Here is a 24,732-nt window from a genome sequence, read left to right on the forward strand (position 1 = left end):
CGTAATACGAATACGCGTAATACAACACTGGTAAGATATATAAGATTTGAGAAAAAAAGCGCAGTGCGCAGTTGTAAAACATCCGCTCAAAGTTCATGTACACGCGGAATTATGGATTTCATTGCTTTACTAAAAATGTGGATAGAGAACTTTATCGTGATATTTTAACTAAAAACTCTTTTACTAGTGCTACAAGAATCCTTGGAAGAAGATGGTCATTCCATCAGGATAATGACCTTAAGCACAGGGCAAAATTAACAACAATTCTTAGATGTATTGCCACATTAATATTATGTGTTACGTGTCATAATGAATAATATTTGCATGAGTGAATTTTTTTTTGCATAAGAACTTTATTCATATGGCTGATGACAACTTAAGGGGAGATAAATTTATATTCCATATTCATCCACGATTTTTACTAATATATTTTTAATTCAATATTGTAGATACAAGTAAAATATCCTTCAAAGGCATCAGCTTATCTGTCTGGACTCGATTCAAGGAAATTTTCGATCAAATTAGGGGTAATAAAATATGTTTTTGTAGTAAAAGATAAGTTTGTGTTTGTAGTAAAAACTTCGTCTGAAAAATAAGAAAAAAAAAAGAAATATATGAAATTTATCTATATATATGTTGTGCGTCAGATGCAGCGACGTAGTACGTCAGATATAGATTGATACCTGACGCGCGTCACTAGTGACATAAAATTGTTATAATTATGTTATAATTAAACATTAAATTTTCCAGACTTAACAAATTTTTTTTATTAAATAAATTTATTAATTATATTAAAAAATATGTAATCCTAAAACATTAAAATTGATTAAACTCAAACTCGTAGAATTCAAAATATTAATAAATTACAATTTTTTTCAAGAAAATCTTATAATATATATTTTATATAAATAAAATAGTATAAAATTTTTTATAATATACAATATGTAATTTATTGTCACATAGGGTTGAGAAATTTCTCCCTTGTAACCTGCTATTCCAATTTTTTTCATTTTTTTTCTAAAAAATAATAAATAAACTTTTGTCCGATTTGTCCTTTCAATTGTGCACATATGCGAAGATACTGAATTACTTTTTATTTGCTTGAATACAAAATAAATCATGATACAACTTTTATGATTTTTAAATTCCTTGCTATTAACATTACACTCATTTCATTAGAAGCTATTATAGCGACTATTAGTTATTATTTCAGAAATAAGCTACTGAGAATAAAAGCTATTGTACCTCATGAAGAATTTTAAGAAGCTTCTTTCTTTTTTCAGTATCACCGCCATTTGCAACTTGAATCAGAAGGTAGAGTACTAGTTAGTAAACATTTTTTAATCCTTTAAGAGTTTTCTTTTGTTCTCCTTCATCACTCAATTAATTCTACAAATCCCAAATCCTTTGAGCATCCATCTACACGATGATGAATTACATTATAATCTTTGTTCAAACCATCATCATCAATAGAAAAGGAAGATTTACAACGAAAACAACAGTTTTAGATGGTTTTCCAGTTTTTATAATATAATTTTGTCGATTTTCATCATTTGGATGATAACCTCAACCAACCACAGCCATGGCCACAGCCACATCCTCGATACCAAACAACCCTCTTTTAGGTGTGCGTTCGCTGTTATCGATACTACCTGAAGATTTAAATTTGATAGTAAATACTTTCCTTTGAAATCTACGAATAGTTGTACTTTATTTGTATGTAGAAAGTCTGTACTGAGGATATTTAGTTTGCTGAAGTGATCATGTGATACCTTTACCGAGATCTGTCTTTTATTAAATCTCACAGGAAAAGAGTCACTGGGTCGGTAATAAACAGCAGGTTATATGATTTTAATACTTCTTCACATACATAAGTTCTTGGGGAACCTGTATCAACTAGAAAGTGAATGTTTTTGATCTTTCCTTTTATTTCTAATGTCATGGCACCAAAAAGTCATTGAAAATCACCAAATAATATTCCTTTTACATCATCTAACTCTTGCGTAGAGTCAGAAAGATATTTTGTATCAAGTTTTTTTGAGAGCTTACGTGTAAATCGTTTGAACTAACATCCGATATTAAAACATCAAGCATAATTGACATAAGTGGTATTAACCATTTTTTTTATTATGATAAGTTGTTTTGTGAAAAGAAAAGAATGGCAGGAAACAGGGATTTTCGTATTAACTATGATCCACAGAGGGTATATATATGTATTTTTACGTAATATACACAATTTATCAATCATATCTTGTCAAAAAATAGTTAAGCAAATAAATACGCAGTCATATGATGTAATGATGATCATAATTGATCAGCAGGAATTAAAATATTAGCCCTGATCCGTTCCGATCTGATCCGATTTTCAAAAAATTTTTTAGCCAACTTAAAAATTGGATCATTGACAGATCAAAAAAATTGATGATCCAAGTGTTCTGAATACACATTTTTTGCAGTCTCGCGTTAATAATGACTTCAATAACTTCAATAACTTCTAAAAACAAGAAAAAAAGTTTTGTCAGCAAGCAATATAGATGTTAATACAAACGTAAAACTCCATGTTATTATACGTCCAAAATCAACCACGTTAGAACAAAGTAATAATTTGCCTAGTAAGATTGCATCTGAACCAACTTTAACTCATAAAGAAACAATTCAAACAATTATTGACCTTTCTGATGACTTTACTGAACCTACTAAAGATATTTGTATTTATGATTTTGTCTAGTATTAATTTATTTACTTTATTTTGATATATTCCATTTACAAATAGCTGGACGCGGAAACTACCCAAGAAAAATCACAAAAAATTGAAGTTTCTATGGTAATAATTTCAGTTTAATACACATAATTAGATTTCTATAAATTAAGACTTACTTTTTTACTTACTTTAGTCACCAATTAAAGGTACTAAACGTAAAAAGCAGGTTTTGAAAAAAATAAGTTAAATCAAATGATGATGGCATCAAGTGGACAGATAGCGAAATTAAAATTTTTCTTGAGTTTTGGAAAGAAAATTTGGAAGAATGGAAACGGGGAAAGGTGAAGGTTTATCAAAAAATTATAAGTGAAAACGTGTTACCAGGTCGTACTCTTGATCAATTCAGAAATAAGGTTGGGAAATTGCGTGAAATGTATTTGCAAAAAAAAAAAAGCTAAGTTTACTGGTGAAAGTAGTGTAGAATAGATTTGGTTCTCACAAATGGAAGAAATTTTGTCACAGAGTAAAGCAATCAACCCGGATTATGTTACAGATTCAGCTTCAGATTCTCCTCCTATTTCTGATGACGAAAATTCAGATAATAAAAAAAAATTATAAAGCTGATAAAACACGAAAAAAGAAAAGAAAATCAACAGGAATTGAAGGTATGGACGAAAAGGGAGGAAGAACGAAAGGGAAAGGGAAATGGAACGAAAAGGGAGGAGGAGAACGAGAGGGAAAGGGAAAGGGAATGAAAAATCTAGGTAATTGCAGCAATGGGATAATCAAGAGATAGATTTTATGAAAAAAAACTAGACTTAGAGGAGCGTGAAAGCCAAAAGAAATTCGAATTTGAGTAAAAGAATTAATTCAGCAATATGAGTTGGAAAAGAGTAAGTTGGAGATAGAAAGATTGCTGAAAATGAGAAGGTTAATTAGAGTTGGAAATGTTAAAATTTTGCAAAAGTAATGAATGAAAATTTTGTATAGATTATGAAGTTTATTAAATAAATTTGTGAAATATAATATAAATATAATATTTTTTTTGTAAAATTTGTTTATTAATTACTTGTTATGCTACATATTGATTAACATTATTTCTCTTTCAAGTTCGCCTTCTAATTTTAAAATTTCATCACTTTCATCTTCCCAATCATATTGATCATTATCATTATCATTATCATCATCATTTTGATCGTTAATCTCCCAAATTTCCCACAAATTTCACAATTTGCTAATTTAATTGCCATCTTTATATCTTTTACAGATAATTCTTTTAATGCTTTGAATCTAGCCTTTAATCTACCAAAGGCATGTTCTACAACAACTCTATGTTTTGAATGAATAAAGTTAAATTGACGTTATCGATGATTAAAAGGATTTTTAAAAGGAGTAATTAAAAAGGAAGAGATTGGATATGCTGAATCACCTAACACATAATCATCTCCTTCAATATATTTTGTTTTATTAAGAAAAAAATCAGACTCGTGCATCATGCACTGATCCTGGCCATCCTATTATATAATTAATAAAAATTCCTTTAACATCAACAATTCCTTGACAATGAATTACGTATCTTATTTTCTTGTAAAAAAATGCTGTTAGATCTTGTGCAGGTGCCTCATTTAAAATAAAATACATGTAAAATCGAAAAAAAAACGCCAAAACTATCAGTTTCGGCATTTTTACATGTAAAATCAAAAAGAAAAACGCTGGAACTAATTATTCCGGCGTTTTTACATGTAAAATCGAAAAAAAACGCCAAAACTGATGAGTCCCATCTATTGCTTCAATAACATTCTGAAACCCCAATAGCTTGAAATCCTGCATGAACAATAGCACGATTAATATTCTTAGGCCATTGAACAAACTCCAATTTTTTATTTCTAATGGCCTTCATTACACGATTAATATAAAGAATTACAGTACCTTTACATATTACAAGTCGAGAACAAATACTTAAAATATCATCTTTAGAACTAAACGCCAAAGAAATATTACTAATTGAAATTCAACTAGTGCTAGATTGTTAAATTGTTGTCTTTCCATTCGTAAAACTTTTTTAAACTGTATATCATCATATAATGATAAGATTCACGATACCAATGTTGAGACTTAGGAACATGGATTCGGAGAACAAGATAACATAAAGAGGATAAAGCAAGAAGTATTTCTTTTATTAAATCATTATCATTATCTAAATCATCATCATTAAAGAGTCAAAAGAGTCATTTTAATCCTGTATTGTTCATAATATTAAAGCATATTCAATATCCTTTTTAGACATAATTATAAAAAGAAAAAAATTGGATAGATCATAACGCGGATTTTTCTGCTCAATTTACGCTGTTTTTTGATTGGCCAAAAAAATCGGATCAGATCGGAATGGAGCAGAAATGAACAGGGCTAAAATTTCCTAATACACTTCTGATAAATTTTTTACTGTGCTACTGTTAGTAAACGAAATTAATAGAGATTAAAAAAGAATTATGCATACCATGAAACTTGAATTTATACAATTAATAATACTAAATTCTATAGGTTTTAAAGTACACTGGAATTTAGAATCTAGAAATTAGAATCTTTCTCAGTGTATATAATATTTGGTTAAAATTATTTGGTCATCGAAAAAGTTTTTCTTTTGCCAAAATTAAGACACATTGTTTAAAATATCGCAAATCAGAATTATTTTAACTAAAAGTTTTCAAATACATAAATTCCGAAATTCAATCTAGTAAGATTTAAGGTTATAATGTCTCAAAATACTTACTAAGACCGGGTTAGTTTGTGATATACTAATGTTCCGGGCGAAACCGAAACCTATTTGCAGGCGAAACCTCCGAAACTTGACAAAACTAGTTTTGCCATTGGTTAAAAATCCGAAACTGCCGAAACCTCCGAAATGTGACGAAACTTCCGTAACTTCCATAACCTCTGAAACCTAAAAAAGGAAAATGATCATCCTATCTAACATGCAGAAACTGCGGAAACCGCAGCTTTAAATTTTGATGCAGACTCGCAAACTAGAATATCAAGAGTTTTTACCAGATGATGATTTACTACAACGTGAAGAAAATAAAAAAACGAAAAATTTAGGTGGTAGGTCTAAGTCACTTGTATGGGGAACTTACGCTAAACAGGGTGAACAAGTATCAGATGGTCACTATGAGGCCACTTGCATGCACATGCAAAACAAAGAATTGTCATATTATGGTATAGGAAAAACAAATGAGGAAATTCGTAATATTTTGGTTTGAATACAGGTGACGATCTTATTGAAGTTATTGATGATGATTACGAAAGTGATGATATAGAAACAAGAATATTTGATGAGGAGGATGATTTGATGATTAGCAGAGAGTTAAATTTGGACGCAAATGCATTTATAAAAGATTTAGACAAAATTATTGAAGATAGCGACAATATAGATATGGAGGAGGAAAATATACAAGATATAGAAAATGAAAGTAGTATAGAATGGGACCCTGATATAGAAGCTGATAAAATATGTAAAGTTTGTTTGCTAATAATAATAAAGGATTCAATAAACAAACCATAAATTTTAAACTTCAATTTACTTTATTTTTTATTTTACATTTAATCACAATAAATAAGTTTATGAAATTCCGGATATAAGTAATTTAAAAATAAATGTTTCGGAAATTACGGAGGTTTGGGCATGTTACGGAAGTTTGAGCATAGTTTCGGAAGTTTACCCTAAAAGACGAAACGTTTCGCCAATCGTAAAATGGTTTAGCCCGGAACATTATGATATACATAGAATGTAAAATTGCGGTATCATCAATCCTTAGCATGTTCTAACAAATTAAACAAATTAAAATCATTTGTTCATAATACAATTCTTGAATAATATACTCTATTAAATATATTTTCGACGTTGAAGATTAATGTCTTGAACGATGAACGATCTACACCTTTAAGGCATGACCAACATTTTATCGATAACTATTGTTAAAAAATTTTATAAGTTCGATAACATTCCAGTAATCCTATTAAAATGAAAAATATACAATCTTTATTATTTTACATTGTTAACTTATTAAATATCTAATAATAAATATTATTAATATACAAATATTCTAATTTTACATACAAATAACTATAAATTAATATTTAACATTCATTTATCCAAATTTCATGAATTAATTAATATGATCTCAGTTCCCTATTGGTTACTCAGAGTATTTCTTTCCTAATGTGACAAACAATGTTACTAATTTACCTAAAAAAAAAATTTCTTTAATATTAAATCATTTAATAAAAATAATAAATAACTTATACTAAAAACTCATCTGTAGCAAAATATGCATATCTCAGATTTTTTAATTTTTTACTTTTACAAATATATTTTATTTTGATTTCTTTTTGTTTTTGTTTTGGAAAAATTGGACCACAATCATTTTCTCCCTTTGAATGTAAACTGATATACTTTGGTCCTAAAGATTCAACAATGCCATTCTCTTCGAAAGGTAATATACCATAGGAATTAGGAGTATGGTATTTTGAAATAATAAGAGTACATAGAGTAAAATCAGGTAAATTAACATAATTTTTGTTTTTTAAACAATATGAAAATATGTATGATCCAATTCTATTATTTTTTTCGTCATTGAAAAAGTGATGACCTATAACGCTAGATCGATTTGAAGATTTTAATTCACTTAGTAAAGGGATTCCTAAACATGAAATACTGTCTACTGTTGAATTGTATTTAAATTCTAGGAAACCTGTACCAAAATGTTTATTCAATGAATTAAAACGGCTACTGAAAGTTTCCAATCGAGTATCAAAATCTCTAAGAATGAATTTAAAATTAACATAATATCCAATAACCATCCAACCAATGCTCAAATGACATTTACGTTTTTTAAACTTATTTTGAATACAATGGATTATAAGTCTCGGTTTTCCGTTTGGTGGAAAGAGAATTTGACAACTAAAATAATCATTTCCCACTTCCTTTTTGTCAATAACCGTTGCAAAAATGTTACATTTAGCATCCTCATTTTGAACAATATCTGAAATATTTGATGGTATATTCAAATCGATTACTTTTGGTCTATCAGGTTCTTCCAATTGATAATTAATTTCTTCAAAGCTTAAATGAAGAATTCTTTTTCCAATACATAAAATAATTTCTTTACGCAACTCATCATCTAAAAGTTGGAATATACTAATAGGGTCTTTTAACTGTATACAATCCCAATTTCTGAAATCTAATAAAGATTTAACCCATGCTTTTTCATCAAAATCTTCAAGACTATCAGGCTGTTCTCCTCCAATTAACTTAAAACATTCATGTTTAGAATAATTAGCATTCCCGATTGAATTTTCAGAAGAATATCCTAACCCAATCTTTGAAGCTGGAGTAGCCACACTTACGTTTCCTTTGTTAACATTTTCTTCAGAAGATTCTTTAGAAATCTTTACTCCTTTAAAATAAGCCCTTCCGCCTAAAATAACTTCAGTTGGAATGAATTGACCGAATTCTTTAGTAATTTTTTCGAATCCCCCTCTAGGATCATTAGATTTTATAGCTTCTTTCACCACATTAATAAATTCCGGGGTTGGCTTCAAATATTCACTCAATTTTAAAGATACTTTACCAAATTCTGTAAAATTACAAACAGAACTAGTTTCAGCCTTAGACCGACTACTTTTTGATGTACTAACGCTAATTGATACTCCAAATTTTACAAAATCTTGTACATCAATATTCCCACTAAAAGATAATTCCGTTTTCATAATCCTATCTTCATTTGAATTAAATTCAATCATTTCTTTTCGGCATCCCTCAGCACCAATTTCAGTCATTTCACAATTTATCATTGTAAATGCTTTATTCTCAGCTTTCTTAATTCCATCAAGAGTTATAGTACGACCATATTCTAAATTACATTTCCCACTCAAAAACTTCCAATTAGGTTTTGAATTTTTTATTAAGTATAAAACAATATTATCGTCAATTTTTTCTATAATATTGTCTAAAATTTTCTCACATTCATCTTCGCCTGCTATTTCAGAAAGCACGTAATCAGTAGTGCCATCGCTATTGACTCGACTGGTCTTTTTTGCAAATGATAACGTATCATTCATTTTTATTTCACTATTTTGTTTGAGTATTTGACGAATGTCTGATAAATTATTGTTAAGGTTTAAACTAATTAATACGGATTGTGATGGCTGAATACCTGTTTGAACCGATACGTCAACATTTTTATTAAGAAGTTTTCTAATGAATAAACTCATTTTTATTTTATTTATTTATCTTTTTTTTTCAAAAAAAAAATTTTGTCGGACAACGTGCATTTGTTATAATATAGTAAACTTTTTTGGTTATATTACGTTTATCATCGAACTTTATTTCCATGTGACCATGCTTTTGTTACTCCTATGATCCATGTGACCATACTTGTGACCATGATTTACCCCAGTATCACCGACACTTTTATAATTAAAATTCCACCCCACGTGACCGGTGACATTTAAAGGGATGTGAAAAAAATAATTTTGTGAGGCAAAAAAACACTAAGTCCCTCAGATAAATATAAACAGTGAAAACGCGGTGGGGTGTGATGCCGGTGATGAATATTACAAAATCACGTGGGGTGGAAAAAGTGTCGGTGATACTGGGGAAGATTGTGACCATGTTATTGTTAATCCTAAAAAAGTTACACAAATTTCGTAATGGCCGATCTTTACGATTTATAACCCCAAATTTTTGAGAGCCACTTTCGTTTTTATCTTGCTGCAAATTTTTGAATAAAAATGTCAGATGCACAATTGATAAATTGGATTGATCAACGCATAGAAGAGAAGCATATAAAATACTATGAATATCATGATTTTAATAATTTGGAAGTAATAAGTAGTGGAGAATTTAGTAAAGTGTATAGGGCAAATTGGAAACAGACAGAAAAATATTTTGCACTAAAATTATTTAATTTAGACTTCGATAATGTTGTTAAAAAAGCGGTCAACGAGGTACTGTAAATATTAAAGCTTTTTTTTTTTAAGAGATTTACTAAATGTTAATTATTGTATAGATAAAGTTGCATCGAGAAGTTGATTTTTATGATCATATATTACGTTTTTATGGAATAACTAAAATTAAAAATGATTCTGGTAAATAGTTTTTTATTTTTTAAAAAAAAATTAACAATAAATTAAAAATATATGCAAGAATTTTAACTTTTTTTTTCTTTTCGTAGACAAGAAATATTTTTTGGTATTAGAATATGCAGACGGAGGAACTCTTAATAGTTATTTAAGGAAGAATTTTTTTTCTTTGGATTGGCAAGATAAATATAGATTGGCTTTCCAATTATCAAGTGCAATAGAATGTTTGCATGAAGAAGGGATTATACACAGAGATTTGCATTCAAATAATATACTTATACATCGAGATTCAATCAAATTAGCAGATTTTGGATTAAGTAAACGTATTGAAGATGATAATGGCGAAATTGTATCAAGCCTATGTTGTATAATTCCTTTTATTGATCCTAAAGCATTTAAAATTACAAAAATTAAGGAAGAAATGTCATTTGAGGAGGAAGAATTACAAGTAAAGTATAATTTGGATAAAAAAAGCGATGTTTATAGCGTCGGCGTATTACTTTGGCAACTGTCTAGCGGTAAAAGACCTTTTATTCATGATAAATATGATTCATCTTTGGTTATGAAAATTGTACAAGGGTTTAGAGAAAGTATTGAAGATGATACGCCTGAAGAATATTCTAATTTATACACGAGTGAGTACAGATTTTATATTAAATTATTTTAGCTGTATTTGAACTAAAATAATTAAAATATTACTTTATTTAGAGTGTTGGGATGGCGATCCAGATAATAGACCAACAATTCAACAGGTTATCGTTACTTTAAAAGAAATAATGTCGTCACGTACTCAAGCACTTGAACATCAGACACCGAAAGATGGGTCAGAAATAATCAGTATTATTGTGATGGGATTAATAACGTTAATCGTAAAGATAACTAATGAAGGAAAATCTCGTGATCAATATCGTCCAATCCTTGACAATTTCTTATCATTACATGATATCACCATTGAAGAAATTTATAAATGGTTGAATACGAATAAAATGACGAATGCGGATCATATGTTTTTTATGGGACATTTATATTTTTCAGGAATCGGTACAAAAATGAATGTTAATAAGGCATTCGATCATTTTCATCAAGCGTCATTACAATGTCATCCTATTGCTCAATATTATTTAGGAGTTTGTTATGAATATGGCTTAGGAACTATGATTAACAAACCATTGGCATTTAAATGGTACGAAAAAAGTGCTAGCCATGATCAAAATATAGTAGGTAAATTTGCATTGGGAAATTGTTATGAAAAAGGTATTGGGATTATGAATGACGAAGGGATGGCTTTTAATTGGTATATTAAGGCAGCAAATAATGGTCATACAAATGCACAATATTGTATTGGAAATTATTATCAACAAGGAATTTATGTCAATAGAGATTATAAGTTAGCTTTTTATTATTATGGTTTGAGCGCTCAGGGTGAATCTATTTTCGGTATTAATATGTTGGGTTATTGTTATTTAAATGGTATTGGAACTTCCATCGATAAATCAAAAGCTTTTGAGTTATATTTAAAAGCTGCCAATATGAAATATAGTATTGCTCAATATAATGTCGCCGTTTGTTATGAAGATGGTGTTGGTACAACAAAGGATTTTGAAAATGCCATGGGGTGGTATAAAAAGTCTGCAGATAATGGATATGAGTTAGCTATAAAAAGACTAGATAAGTTATCAGAAAATTCGCTTTTGGAAACTAAAGAAAAAGATGTTGGTAAGTTTAATTTATATTTATGTCCTTGCTTTATTAGTTATCTTTAAAATTTCTTATAATCTTACATTTCTCGCACGAAATTAGAATTAGATTCGTTAACCGAAGAACAAATAAAGCAACGAATGACGCAACAGTGGAAGTTACATCATGGTTTGTTCTTGGATGGACATAGTATACAACCAAGTAAACAAGCTGTTTTTGTTGATGATGGTGATTTGTGTACAAATTTGTATAGGGGCGAACCTATGGTTTATATTAATATAAATGGTTTTGATAGTCTTACGAATTTGCTCACTTTCGACAATCATATTTTTAGCGATTTACAACCTTTTGATATTTGTATTAATTTTCCAGTTGCTGAAATCACATATAAAGGTGATTTATTGGAATCTTTTTCAACATATATGGAAGATGTGGAAGACGTGGAAGATGATAAAGATTTACACGACTTATATGGACATATCTTTGCAAATAAATTTTTAGTCGGTGGACAATTATTTGTCGAAAATTTCCGTCTAGCTTCTTCCAAACAAATTGATGTTTTGAAATTTTACATAACGTGGGCATATAATTCGGCTAAAAATAACAACGCAACCCAATTCAACGATGATACTTTTGGCGCACTTTATTTAGAAACACCAAATGGTGTAAAGCTAAATACTCCCAAAAAATTGGCCAATTGGTTAAATAATTTATATCAGGATAATGTAATTGATATTATCTCTTATAAAAATCTTAGATCCATTTCTCAATTAAGAAAGGCAAAAGATGCAGATGCGGAAGATACAATATTCGCAGCGAATGATTCTGAAACTCAAGACGAAAAAAATCCTGGAATTGCTAATTTTGAAAGGAAATTAAGTTTACAAGAATGGGTTGGAGATGATTTATATGTTAATTTAGTAAAATGGATCAAAGTTTTTCATCCATTTCAAGGTCTTGTGATTAATCAATCGCATAAAATAGAAAACAGTAAGAAAATTGCCATCAATATTATCGAAGTTCCCAAAGTAAATATCAGTGATAAAACTTATTTTGAAATGATAAATCCAACAATGAAATTAGAGAACAACTTAATATTTAATAATATTTTCTCAATGAAGGATTTAAACTCTTTTCCATTTATTAAAAGTAATAATAAAAGTTATGGTGATCACATTCATGTTCTTTTCAAATATGAACAATATGAAATTCGCTTAAGTAAAGACAATATTAAACCTACAAAGGAATTTGAACAAATCATAGAGAACGCACTAAATAATATGAAACCATTAGAAGCTTTACAAGATGTATTCGATGAATATGGTCATTTATTTCCGCAAAGAATTATTTTAGGAAGAACTCTTAGAAACATTTTACCAAAGACTTCATCGGTTGATATGTTTGATAATATAAACCTAAAATCACCAATATTTGAATTATTAGATAATCTCAATATTTCATATCTTTTAACACGAGAAGGCGAAGTTGTTGAAAAAAATAGTTTGACAAATTGGATTCAAAACACTAATAATTTGGAAATTATTGAGCTTGATGATATTATTCCTTTTTACAAAATCCTAGAACAACAACAACAAAGAAAAATAGATAGTTTATTAAAAAAATCCAATGATCGTAAAATTATAATGACAGGAATTACCGATTTGAAAGATTTAGATAATGATATTGAGGATTACAAACGTGTGAATTTTGAATCACCATTAGAAGACGACGATTATGAAGTATTTGGATCAATTATCTCAAAAAACAATTCAAAATTGAAAGAATTTTATGTTAATTTTGGATTGTATGACTTTAACGGATTCGTTGCAACAATAAAAAAATTAGAAGAAACAATCATTGTTATAAAAGAATGTTATATATTATGGATAGTTATTGGAAATCCTTTAAAATTATCAAAATCGTCAAACAATGAAGAATTTCAAGTATATTATATTGAAAAATCTATAACATTACAACCTAATAAATCAGTATATAATATTAAAACTCCTCCTTTATTTCTAGGAAATAACATTCTTATTAATGCATATCATCCATCAACAAATTGTGAACCTAATAATATTAAGTTAATCGAATGGAAAAATGAGTCCATTAATGTCCAAATAATGAAATCAACTTCAAATAATAGTAATTTTGATGATAATAATATAGGTAATGATGATTCTGATGAAATAGATAATGATAATGATTCTGATGATATAGATAATGATTCTTTAACAAATATTGAAATGAATTTACGTATTTGTATTTTGTCTACGTATTATAACAATTTAAAAATCGATAATTATAGAGAAAAGAAATTCTCTTTAGATCTAATAGGATATACTTTAACAAAAGAAAATTTATGTGAGAAATTACAAGATGAAATGGATAAATTTGATAGCATTCAAAATATTATCAAATATCCGATTGATTATATAAATTATGGACCATGCCCAAATTGTAATCAATTTAACACTGATTATACTTGGTGTCAATCATGTAATTCTAAATATTTTAAGCAAAACTTTGAAAATTGGACTAGTGGAAATTCTGAGATTGATAAACTCATTCAAAAAGTACAACTTAAGGCTAAAAATCATAGAGAAGTATTAGAATGGATTGAGTATAATAAGTTTGAAAATATTGAATATTTGGATGAAGATAAATTTGGAATTACTACTTATAAGGCGATTTGGAAAGATGGATTTATAAGATGTTGGGATACTGAAAAAAATCAATGGGAAAGATGGCGAAAGAATGAAATTGTTACCTTAAAATGTTTAAATTTACAAAATGTTAAGGCTAAATTTTTAAAAGAAGTAAGTTAATTTATTATAATTATTATATAGAAGTTAATTTAAATAATATTAATGTATCATTATTAATTTTTTTTTCAGATTGAATCATATCTTATAATGAATCATTCAAGTAATGTAATTCACTGCTATGGTATTACTAAAGATCCAAAAACAAATACCTTTAAAGCTGTAATAGAATATGCAAAAAATGGTAATTTGAAAAAATATTTGAAAAATAATTATTATTTATTAGATTGGAAAGAAAAGTTAAAAATTTTACAAAATATTGTTATGGGCCTTAATGATATTCATAAAAATGGATTGATTCATTGTGATTTGAATTCTAGTAATATATTATTAGGTGATAATAATTTTGCCTTTATTGCCAATTTTAGATTATTTGAATTATATCAGTCTAGTGATCAAAAAGAAACAGAAGTGTCACCTTATATAGCCCCCGAAATTTTTAAAAGAAAGGAGTATACTCAAGCAAGTGATGTCTATGGTTTTGGAACTATTGTATATGAAATCTATACAGGATTACTTCCCTATATTAATATGAATCAGGAAAATGATATACCTACCGAACATTTTAGTCATAAAATTCCTCAATCAATTTTAGTGACAATTATACAATGTTGGAATAAAGATCCTTCATACCGCCCTAAAGTAGTAGAATTATTTAAATTATTTAATAAATTATTAGATGAAACTTCCCAAATGAATTTATCAGCAAATAGGCGAACTGAAATAAGTATAATTGATAAATATCTTTTAAAATTGGATACTAAAAGTAAAATACTCAAAAAATTATGTGAAAAATGTGGTAAACAATACATTAAAAATATAAAAAATAAATGGTGTAAATCATGCCATTTGGATGATTTAAATAATAATTTCACATGCAGGAATAGCAGAAATGTGAATGATTATAATTTAATTCAAAGAAATCAATTAAATATCAATAAATATACTACTAATTTGATACCTTACAACGAGTTTATTGAAATTAAAGAAATTGATGGTAAAGATGGATTTGCTACAGCATTATGGAGGAATACTAGTCCATTACATAATAATAATAAAAAGAGATTGGTAGGGACATCATATAAAAAAGTTGTATTAAAATATCTGCACAACCCACAAAATATTACTGAAAAACTTACAAATAAGATATCAAATGAATCAGATAATTTATATGAGAATTTTTTAGATTATGAAATAAATCTTAAGTATCAAAATACTGAAAAACTTACAAATAAGGTATTAAATAAATCATATTTATTAGATGATGATTTATCAGATGATTATCAAAATTATGGAATAACTAAAAGTCCAAATACAGAAAATTATTTTTTGGTTTTTAATAATAAATATTTTCAATATCATTGTGAAAAATGTGATAATAAATTCGAAAGTAGTCCATATATTAAAATTTGTAAAATATGTCAAATAAATTATTTAAAAAGTAATTTTATAAACTGGACTAGTAAAAATAAAAAACTTGATGAATTTATTCAAAAAAAGCAATTAGAATTTATTAACAGTTATAATGCTGTATTTGAGTGGATACCTTATAATAAATTTATTGAAATTGAAAAAGTAGATGAAAAATTTGGGCTTGCTACAGCATTATGGATGGATGGTCCATTATATTATGGTACAAGTAAAAAGGAACTGAAGAGAATATCATATGAAAAAGTTGTATTAAGATATTTACATAATCTAGAAGATATTACTGATGAATTTATGAATAAGGTATTGAATATTTTTATTAATCAATTATGATATTTAATATTATATTAATTTTTTTTTTTTTAATAGGTTGAATCGTATTTAGTGGATTATAAGTATCAAAATTATAATTTAAGAGAGTATAAATATAATAAATATCAAATATATGGAATAACTCAAAATCCAGAAACAAGGGATTATATTTTAGTTTTTGATGATAAATATTTTGATTGTTATTGTGAAATATGTGGTAGTAAATATAAGTACAAATATATAAGTGGTAACAATATAATAAATGATAACAAATGGTGTCAACAATGTCAACCAAATTATTTAAATAAAAATAATTCTATAGCCTGGGATAGCACACCGATGCACCATTCCTTTATGCCACCAGTTGATTCCTGGGATAGCACACCGATGCACATCCGCCACCATTCCTTTATACCACAAGTCGAAAAACCTCTTAAAATGACAACCAAAGTTGCCACCTCTGCAGATGCTGCCGCTGTGCTGACTTCTACTTACATAAATCACGATAAAAAATCATATCATTATCATAAATATCTGTAGATGAAAAACAACATTAATGTCCAAATAACTATGGTCATTGTCCAAAATAATGGTACACTTAGTCATATTGATCATTTAGACACCTACTTGTCCTATATATACTATATATTATGGAGCCAGTACAGTACAGACGGTTGTTTTTTTTTTGTATGACGTCCAATTGTCCAGATAATCATTATTGCAAATAAAAACAAATTCATTATGGTGATAAAATAATTTTTTTTGGTTGGATTAAGTATTTTTTACTTCTTACAAATTTTACTATAAATATACATTACATTATAAATTTTATACTTATTATAGTGAGTTTGTATTTGTGAATAAAAGAAGTGCAAATGAATGTTGAATATCAGATATAATAAAATGACCTTTAATATACAAAATTTTGCTGTACCAATTTTTAAAATATTATGCAGTAAGTTAATGCAGTAAGTTAATGAATTTAGATTTTTATTTGAATAATTCAAATTTGCTTTTAAAGGTTAGAATTTTTGTAGTTAAAGTTAAAAGGAAACCATTATAAAGTTCTTTTTTTTTTACATAATCACTACTAAAACTAAAAACACATCAAATATATTTTCAAGAAAAAGGTAAGAATCTGAGATAGAACTTTGCTGAAAGAGTATCTTTAATCATTGCCTAAAAGCATGAAATATATCTAAAAAAAATCAACAACCTTTATTAAAGGTTTGCATTACCCGTATTTTACAGCTTAGCCAAGTCTGCATCTGAAAATTAACTTAGAGTGTTTAGCCTGGTCCAGCCCGGACTTAATATATTAATGGCCCAGCACCATTATATATCAATTTGTTGTAAATTGGCCAACTTAATTTTGACCAGTTTCATTTCCGCCAGAATTAGGCCAGAATTATGAAAATCCGGGTTTACTGAAAAATCATATGCCACAGGTCCGGGTTCCTAGATTCCAGATCCCTTATATAAAATAAAGGATATATATAATTATATAAAAATAAAATAAAATAAATGTACGATGAAAATATAATTGAGCAAAATAGATAAATCTTAAAAATATTTTTTTTTTAAAATCTCAATAAGTTATTCATTTTAAAACAAAATATATAAAATAAATTAACAGAGTGAAGCAATTTAATTGTAAAGGTTTCTCTTAAATGTATATAGCGATAATTTTATTTTCGAAGAATTTTTGTAATTCAAATATACAAATTAAGTTAAAGTTGCATGTTATTATTTGGCAAACTTATCATACATTATGTTCGTTGGATCAAATCGGTTAAAATTATAAAATAATTCAAATCTCAAACATAGAGATACCATAAAAAACATTCTGACTATCCACGTCTGAAATTTTTAATTTGAATATACAGTAGAAGCTTCTTCAGTACTACATTCTCAATCTATATTAGAACTCTATAGGTTATTAAATCCATTGAACTTAACGAAATTTTTAAATTAGAATATTAATAATTCATAAAAAAAAATGAATTTCTAAGATGCTTCATAATTTTTACTCGTCATATACTGTACTAGTATTAAACTTAACAATATTTGTAAGAAGCAAATATATGAAATTTTGATTTTGGTTAGATTCATTATCCTAGGATATCATTAGCAATTGTGAAAGTTATGATGGTGCTTGTACTTTTATCTGAAAATGATGTAAATGGACCTAATTGAAAATATTCGATGGTTTTATAACATGAACGTGCAAAAGTTTGACGGAGTAGCCTGAATTAACACTTTAAGAACTATCAGAATCGTTTAAAATTTAAAATCTCCTACAATTCTTAATCCTTACTTAATAGTAAAGATTACTTTAAATTCACTAATACCTTGATTAGCAACTTTAGTGCTATCAAAATTTATGTAATTTTTATTATTGGTTAAATTTATTAATATGGACGAAATAAAAATATAAGTAGTAATACGTGTTGTTAACAACGATAATAGTGGTTGTTTATGCGGAAAAGATAAGTAATTTAAGGACTAAGCAGTATTGGATAAGTTTAAAACGTTTTGGGTAAAGGATCAATTGTGTAAGTGTGGTTCGCACTCATTATTAGTAAATGAACAATATCTTTCAAAACAAGTTAAATTATTATTTTAAAATTGTATCAAAGTTTGTACTGTTTTCAGATTGAAGATTAGACTGTTCAGCATAATCAAAATTGCTGAAATCGAAAGTCATCGTTGCTATAAATGTAGAATTTAATTAAAAGTTGTAAATTTTTTATGTCAAACCTGTTGAAGAATTAAAACAATTTCGTAAAATAATATCAATTGTATTTGAGCTTTTCGGACCTTATGAATCCTAATAGTCGATTACATATTATTATGACACGCAGATTTAAGTTCGTTATGTCCGTTAAAAAAAATTTCCTTTTTTTCAATTTCATAATGATGTAATTTTGTAATTTTAAAATATTCACTACCGCTACTTATCTTCTATCATTAAATCTTTCATATTCATAAATTTTTATATATTGCTCTTCAACGCATTGTTCTAATAATAAAAGAAAATATCAATGTGAAAATAGTTCATGGTAAAACTGATTTTGAAAAGAATGTAATTGAATCTCAAAAAATTACAAAAATAAATTTCTAATGATCTTTATAACTCTATTTTTATTCAAAAATTATTTGTTTTATTTCATATGATAATGATTGGATCAAGTAATTTTGGAAAAAGTTATCTACTTCTTAGAAACAAATAACTTTAACTGTGAGAATATAATCATTGCGAAGCAATCACCACTCGAGTCAGCACATAGAAATTTGTAAGTATAAGCTCTATCGCTCTACGCTATTAAATCTCAATGTTTATTTTAAAAAAATTGAACAATTTATATATTTATTATCTGTTATAATATTCACTACTATTCAACCAACTATACACTCTATTCGTAAAAATACAAACCAATAAATGACAAATTCTAACCTACTTATTCCTATCCTATTTATTTATTCTTGGGTGAGATTTTCACTTCATCGATAATTGGTGCTATCTTTACTTAGTATTTTAGTATTTATAACGTAAATAATATACTCTAAGTATTCAAAATCATCATTCGATTGGTATCATCATTATTAATTATTTACTTTTTTTTTTTAACGAAGTCAAATTATTACTTTATTAGGAAATAAGAAAAATTACAAAAAAAGAAATGATCTACATTATATAACAGAACACGATCGAATTATACTATAATATTATCAGGGACTTAAGATTGTTCAAAAGAACTATCTACCAGGTTCACCAAATTATCGTATATCCACTACTATTCGTATGGACTTCGGTAATGTTATATAAAAACCTGTCACAACACCTTTAACTACTACTACAATACAAAAAATAATAAAAATAAAACTACCGTAATCAATAATATTATAGTAATCTATTGTATTACCCCAAAATAAATATGACTCTGAAGACTTTGTAGATTAAAGTATTTCTTATTTTTCGATGTACGCGTTTTATCAATAAACTGCTCTTTACCAAAATGTTGTTTTTTAACATTTTTATCAATTCCCAAACCTCTATTAATTTCATTAAGTTTATTACATCTCATTTTCCAAAAAATCATAGATTTATCCAAAATTTCATTCCTAAAATTATATGACAAGGTTTTAACTTTTGATTTCGTAGATAATCAGTATTAATTATTTACTTGCGTCATCTATAAGTTCGAGATTATTAACATTTCCAACTCCTTAAATGGCAAAAGCACTATCGTTGGATAAAAAACATGTTTCCAGTTCGAAATAATGAACACCTACGATCGTGTTTTAAACGTAAAAGTTGTATCAATGATCAAGAAATAACTCTTTGAAACTACTTGAATGGTTGAACTTGATAAAATCATAAGCGTATTGTCGGTTCTGTCATTTGTCAACTAAATGTGTTTTTTTATTAATGTGTTGAAATACATTCTACAATAAATTGACATGTTTTTCAACGCAATTTTCAATGCAATTAATGTATTTTCAACGCGTTATTATACTACATGTGTAGTTACACGATCCCAGCATAGCGAGTATGGTATTGATTTAAGGATATAAACATATCTTATTCTGCCGAATTCCGTTTGAAAATTCACGTGTCTGTTTTTTTGAACTAGATATAATCGAATAATTGTGTAGCTCAGAGTGAACGAAAATTTTGATCACATGTTATCTATTCTAAGTGAGGTTAATTTGTTCTATTTATTCTCTTATATCGGATACCATTAGCACTTCTGCCTCTAACCCATAAAGATCCAATCACCTTCCATTCCATCACGTTTGTTAAGTATGCCAGCATTTAAGAACCTATTAACTGCGTTTCAAGGCAAATTTACGCATCACATAATTTGATAAACTGTTGTTAAAAATAATACTACATATTTCTCTCTGATTATGCCTTTTTATTCATTTTAGCATAATATATCACATCATTGAAAGCCACTAACAAAATGATTTGATAGAATTTTTCTAAAAAAATTTATTTATTAAAATAAATCCTCATGCGAAAAAAAAATTGCCGAAATTAATGTTTGCATAATGCCAGAGTCTATCTCCTATTATAATTGTAACTCAAATTATTCATGAAAAAATTATTGAGACTACAAAAAAAAATTACTCATGATGCAATGACTGAATACATCCTTAAAACTTTTGTTTTTCTATTGCTCTTTTTTTTAAGTCTGAAGACAACAAATTATTTTCACTTTGGATCGACTTCGCTTTTTTCCTTCCCTCTCTCTTGCTCTCCCTTTCTCGTTACATCTTTTATCCAAAAGTGGGTTCGTAGATTTGTAGGTTGGTAGGTTTGGTGGGTGGGATTGTGTATGGTATCGTGTTTTCTTTTAGATTACTTCGTATTCCCTATAAACAACATAAACAACCCTCTTCTTAAATATCATATCTTCGTCATAGAGAAGTCAGCTTTTCTTAGATGTTTTCGCTATTATTGACCTTTTTCAATGAGGTAATAGTCTCACTAACACACTTTGGCGGGTCGTTTTGGTGGTGCCTAGTCCATTTAACCGAGATAAAGTTTAGTCAAGCGTCATTAAAGATTTCTGTGAAGACAGGAAACTCAGTTGTATAAACTAAATTTTTCCTAGGCAATTCGAATGGAAAATACGTCCGCAGATTAGCATAATATATTAGGGATGTGATATATACAATTTTAGGTATTTGTTTAGATTATATAACAGGTAAGCCCTAAATATTATGAAAAAGCATTATGAATATTTTTTGGGGGTATACACTCGAAGAAGGAAAAATCAGAAAACGATCTGGAAATATTTCTATGCCAATTACCTTATAACTTAAGGATAAATTTTGTTATTAAAAAAATAGAGAGATTCATTGATCCTTACTAACAAACGTAATTCCTGTTCTTCAACTTCAGTCTCCTTCTTAATTGATTTTTTTCGTTAATATAGGCGCCGAATAGATGTGAAATTAAGAATTGCAAAAACTAACGTGATTTTTGAGGAAAAATCACCAAAGAATTGTTACGAATTTGTACAAAATAAAAAAAAAATAGTTCTATTAAAGTTAATTGTCGAACTTATGTGGCAACAGCATTTTATAAAATACATAATACATACCCACTATGATCCCGATCTTTTAGCATTCAGATCATCTCAAAATATTTATATTGATAGATCCAAGGTCCTAGGAACGTTCAAATTGGATTTGCAATGTCTTTAAAGAGTTAATCCTTGTTACCTACAAATATTTAAATTTTATTAACATAATGTTAATATCTTTTGCAGTTGTTTTGATTCCATAAAAGTATCCTAAATATAAGTCATTATTGACATCGGTTCTATTTGCTTCCATATATTAGCAAAATAATAATAATAATAATAATATCTACATACTTTTGAACTACGTGATGAACTTAAGAGATGCCAAATTTCTTTTCTGTACCAAAAATAGCGGAAAGTGATCTAATACATAATGCACAACCTTGCCAATAATCATGATCCATTCCACAATTCTTTGGAATAATCAGTCGACGCATACTCGTAAGCGTGGCCTAATGCATAGAGTGAAGTAATCCATTTGCTTATGTAGTAATAAGAACAAAAACCACTATTAGCAAATTTTCACGAAGCTTCTACAAAATGTTCAAAACACTTACAAAATATCAAAGGAGAATTTGCATTGTTTCAAAATGTAAGTGTTATCTACCAAGCGTAAAACAATTCAGTTTCCCAACGCTTAATTATTATATATGTTCTATGAGAGAATCTGGTCATGGAAGGCGAATAACAGTAGTTTACCGATCAGAAACCAACTAAATCTCGCAATCAGGACACGATCCGTTTTACGAGGATTTAAAAGCTTTAGCTCCACTTGACAAAATAAGGGGCACTAAAAATGTCAAAGAAAGTTTTTTGTTAAATACTCTTATAAATTAAAACAATACGTTATTTGTAACTTGCCTTATACACAATCTCGCTTTCATAGAAAGAAAATTTTTTTTACCAACAAGGAAACTCATATACAAATTGAAATTATTCAGATAGTTCAATAATATTATAAATAAAACAAATTTTAGAAATGGAAATTCTGTTTCTGAGCGTTTCTCTCGATTTGTGGTTATTTCAGGGTCATTAAATTTGCCAGTAATACGAAATTAAAGGGGAAGTTTCGTCAACACCATTTGTTCGGGTCAGCTGGTTTATTGTGTTCAAGCTAACTATCTGTCGGACCTCTACCAATGAAGGAAATAATTAGAAATACAGTGAAGATAATTCAAAATTGATACTAATGTAAATTGACAAACTAGTTTATAGCAAGATAATTTAACAAAAAATTATCAACTTGCCAAAAAAAGAGTTTTTTTAAAAAAATGTTACCTTATTAATATTCTAATATCGAAATATTGTTTTATTTGTTTTATTTGCTTCCAATTCACATTATATCTGAAATATTTTACTTTTATATTATTAATTAATAATATTTTATTCGTCAATTTATCGATCTATTATTTGTAGAAAAGAAAGCAATTACTGTAGAACGTGAAATCCCGAATTTATTGCAGATGTGTTACCTAATTTAAGTAAGTTAGGTCCCATTTTTCTAGCACGTAGCCCCTGAAACTAATAAAATTAGGGTAGAAAAGTAACTCCTTGTCCGACTATGTAGATCGCGTCTAACTCAGCCTATGATGATATGATCTGCAAAATATATTAATAATATTTCACTCTAACCAAATATAGAATATAAACTCTAACCAGATATAGACATGCATGTGTTATATATTATATATATTATATTCACATGATCTTAAATTATATCAGATATTGATTCAGAATTTATGTACCAAATCATTCATTTGACATGAAAAATTTCATTTTGTATCTTATTAAAAAAAAAATTCAAACTTTGAACGCTAAACGCAAACTAGAATATGAGGTCATTATAACTTTTAGTGGAATTAAATATCTATAAGGGATTGCCAAATGAAATAAAATTAGGATCGTTGTATACAAATTAATTGTATTATATCATCGTCTGAATTTTCATTCCTCTTTTTTCAATGTAATCATATATATGATTCATTAATAAAAAATTGTATTATATTCGAGACGTTAAAAAAAAATGATTTTATTGCTTCCCGAATTTTTTCATTTATTATTATAAGTTGCATGCTGAATTTTATGACAAAGAAATTTATGTAGATATCTAAAATTTGACTATAGTACAAATTTACACCATATCTTTATATCTTGAAACATTTCGATCAATTACATTATTATCTAAAATCTTTATTTTTAATCCTAATGACGCATAATTCAATCTCTTTTTATCATTTAAAATGGTCTGTAAAAAGAAGCAAAATTTATCTTCCTACAAAACGTCACGATCGACGATCCTTATGATACATAAAAATTAATTTATCTCTTATGCTCCTAGAATTAATAGTGTCAAAATTTATCTTTAAATTCCATAGCTACACAAGATAACAATTTAATGTTACAATTACTTTTTTGAGAAATGGGGCTAATAAAAGTTATACAGGAGATCATCCATTGTACCGATGTACACAATTTGAGTTGTTTAACATGTATAAGTTACACCACGATTAGCGTTACGAAAAAATTCTCC

The 24,732-nt window shown here is 27.6% G+C and overlaps 4 protein-coding genes across 4 annotated transcripts; 2 read left to right on the top strand and 2 right to left on the bottom strand.

The window, feature by feature from the left end:
* Positions 1-2,821: 2,821 nt before the first annotated feature.
* Positions 2,822-3,319, top strand: OCT59_019281 (uncharacterized protein; the record flags this gene model as incomplete). The annotated part of the gene is made up of 4 exons (XM_066135923.1): positions 2,822-2,824; positions 2,895-2,907; positions 2,978-3,114; positions 3,224-3,319. The coding sequence occupies 4 exons, from the start codon at positions 2,822-2,824 to the stop codon at positions 3,317-3,319; spliced, it is 249 nt and encodes an 82-aa protein (XP_066005168.1).
* Positions 3,320-7,467: 4,148 nt separating this feature from the next.
* OCT59_019282 (uncharacterized protein) lies at positions 7,468-8,971 on the bottom strand (the record flags this gene model as incomplete). The annotated part of the gene is made up of 2 exons (XM_066135925.1): positions 7,468-7,517; positions 7,585-8,971. The coding sequence occupies 2 exons, from the start codon at positions 8,969-8,971 to the stop codon at positions 7,468-7,470; spliced, it is 1,437 nt and encodes a 478-aa protein (XP_066005169.1).
* A 519-nt stretch (positions 8,972-9,490) lies between these two features.
* On the top strand, positions 9,491-16,644 carry OCT59_019283 (uncharacterized protein; the record flags this gene model as incomplete). Its single annotated transcript, XM_066135926.1, has 7 exons — positions 9,491-9,706; positions 9,769-9,847; positions 9,934-10,476; positions 10,550-11,557; positions 11,642-14,358; positions 14,437-16,095; positions 16,162-16,644. 7 exons carry the CDS (start codon positions 9,491-9,493, stop codon positions 16,642-16,644), a joined length of 6,705 nt encoding a protein of 2,234 aa, XP_066005170.1.
* A 4,746-nt stretch (positions 16,645-21,390) lies between these two features.
* Positions 21,391-23,699, bottom strand: OCT59_019284 (uncharacterized protein; the record flags this gene model as incomplete). Its single annotated transcript, XM_066135927.1, has 12 exons — positions 21,391-21,486; positions 21,577-21,634; positions 21,790-21,828; positions 21,928-21,934; positions 22,296-22,341; positions 22,497-22,539; positions 22,642-22,683; positions 22,760-22,805; positions 22,902-22,973; positions 23,322-23,335; positions 23,481-23,546; positions 23,635-23,699. 12 exons carry the CDS (start codon positions 23,697-23,699, stop codon positions 21,391-21,393), a joined length of 594 nt encoding a protein of 197 aa, XP_066005171.1.
* Positions 23,700-24,732: the final 1,033 nt, after the last annotated feature.

Source organism: Rhizophagus irregularis, chromosome 28 (genome assembly GCF_026210795.1).
Source record: "Rhizophagus irregularis chromosome 28, complete sequence".
NCBI classification, from domain to species: domain Eukaryota; kingdom Fungi; phylum Glomeromycota; class Glomeromycetes; order Glomerales; family Glomeraceae; genus Rhizophagus; species Rhizophagus irregularis.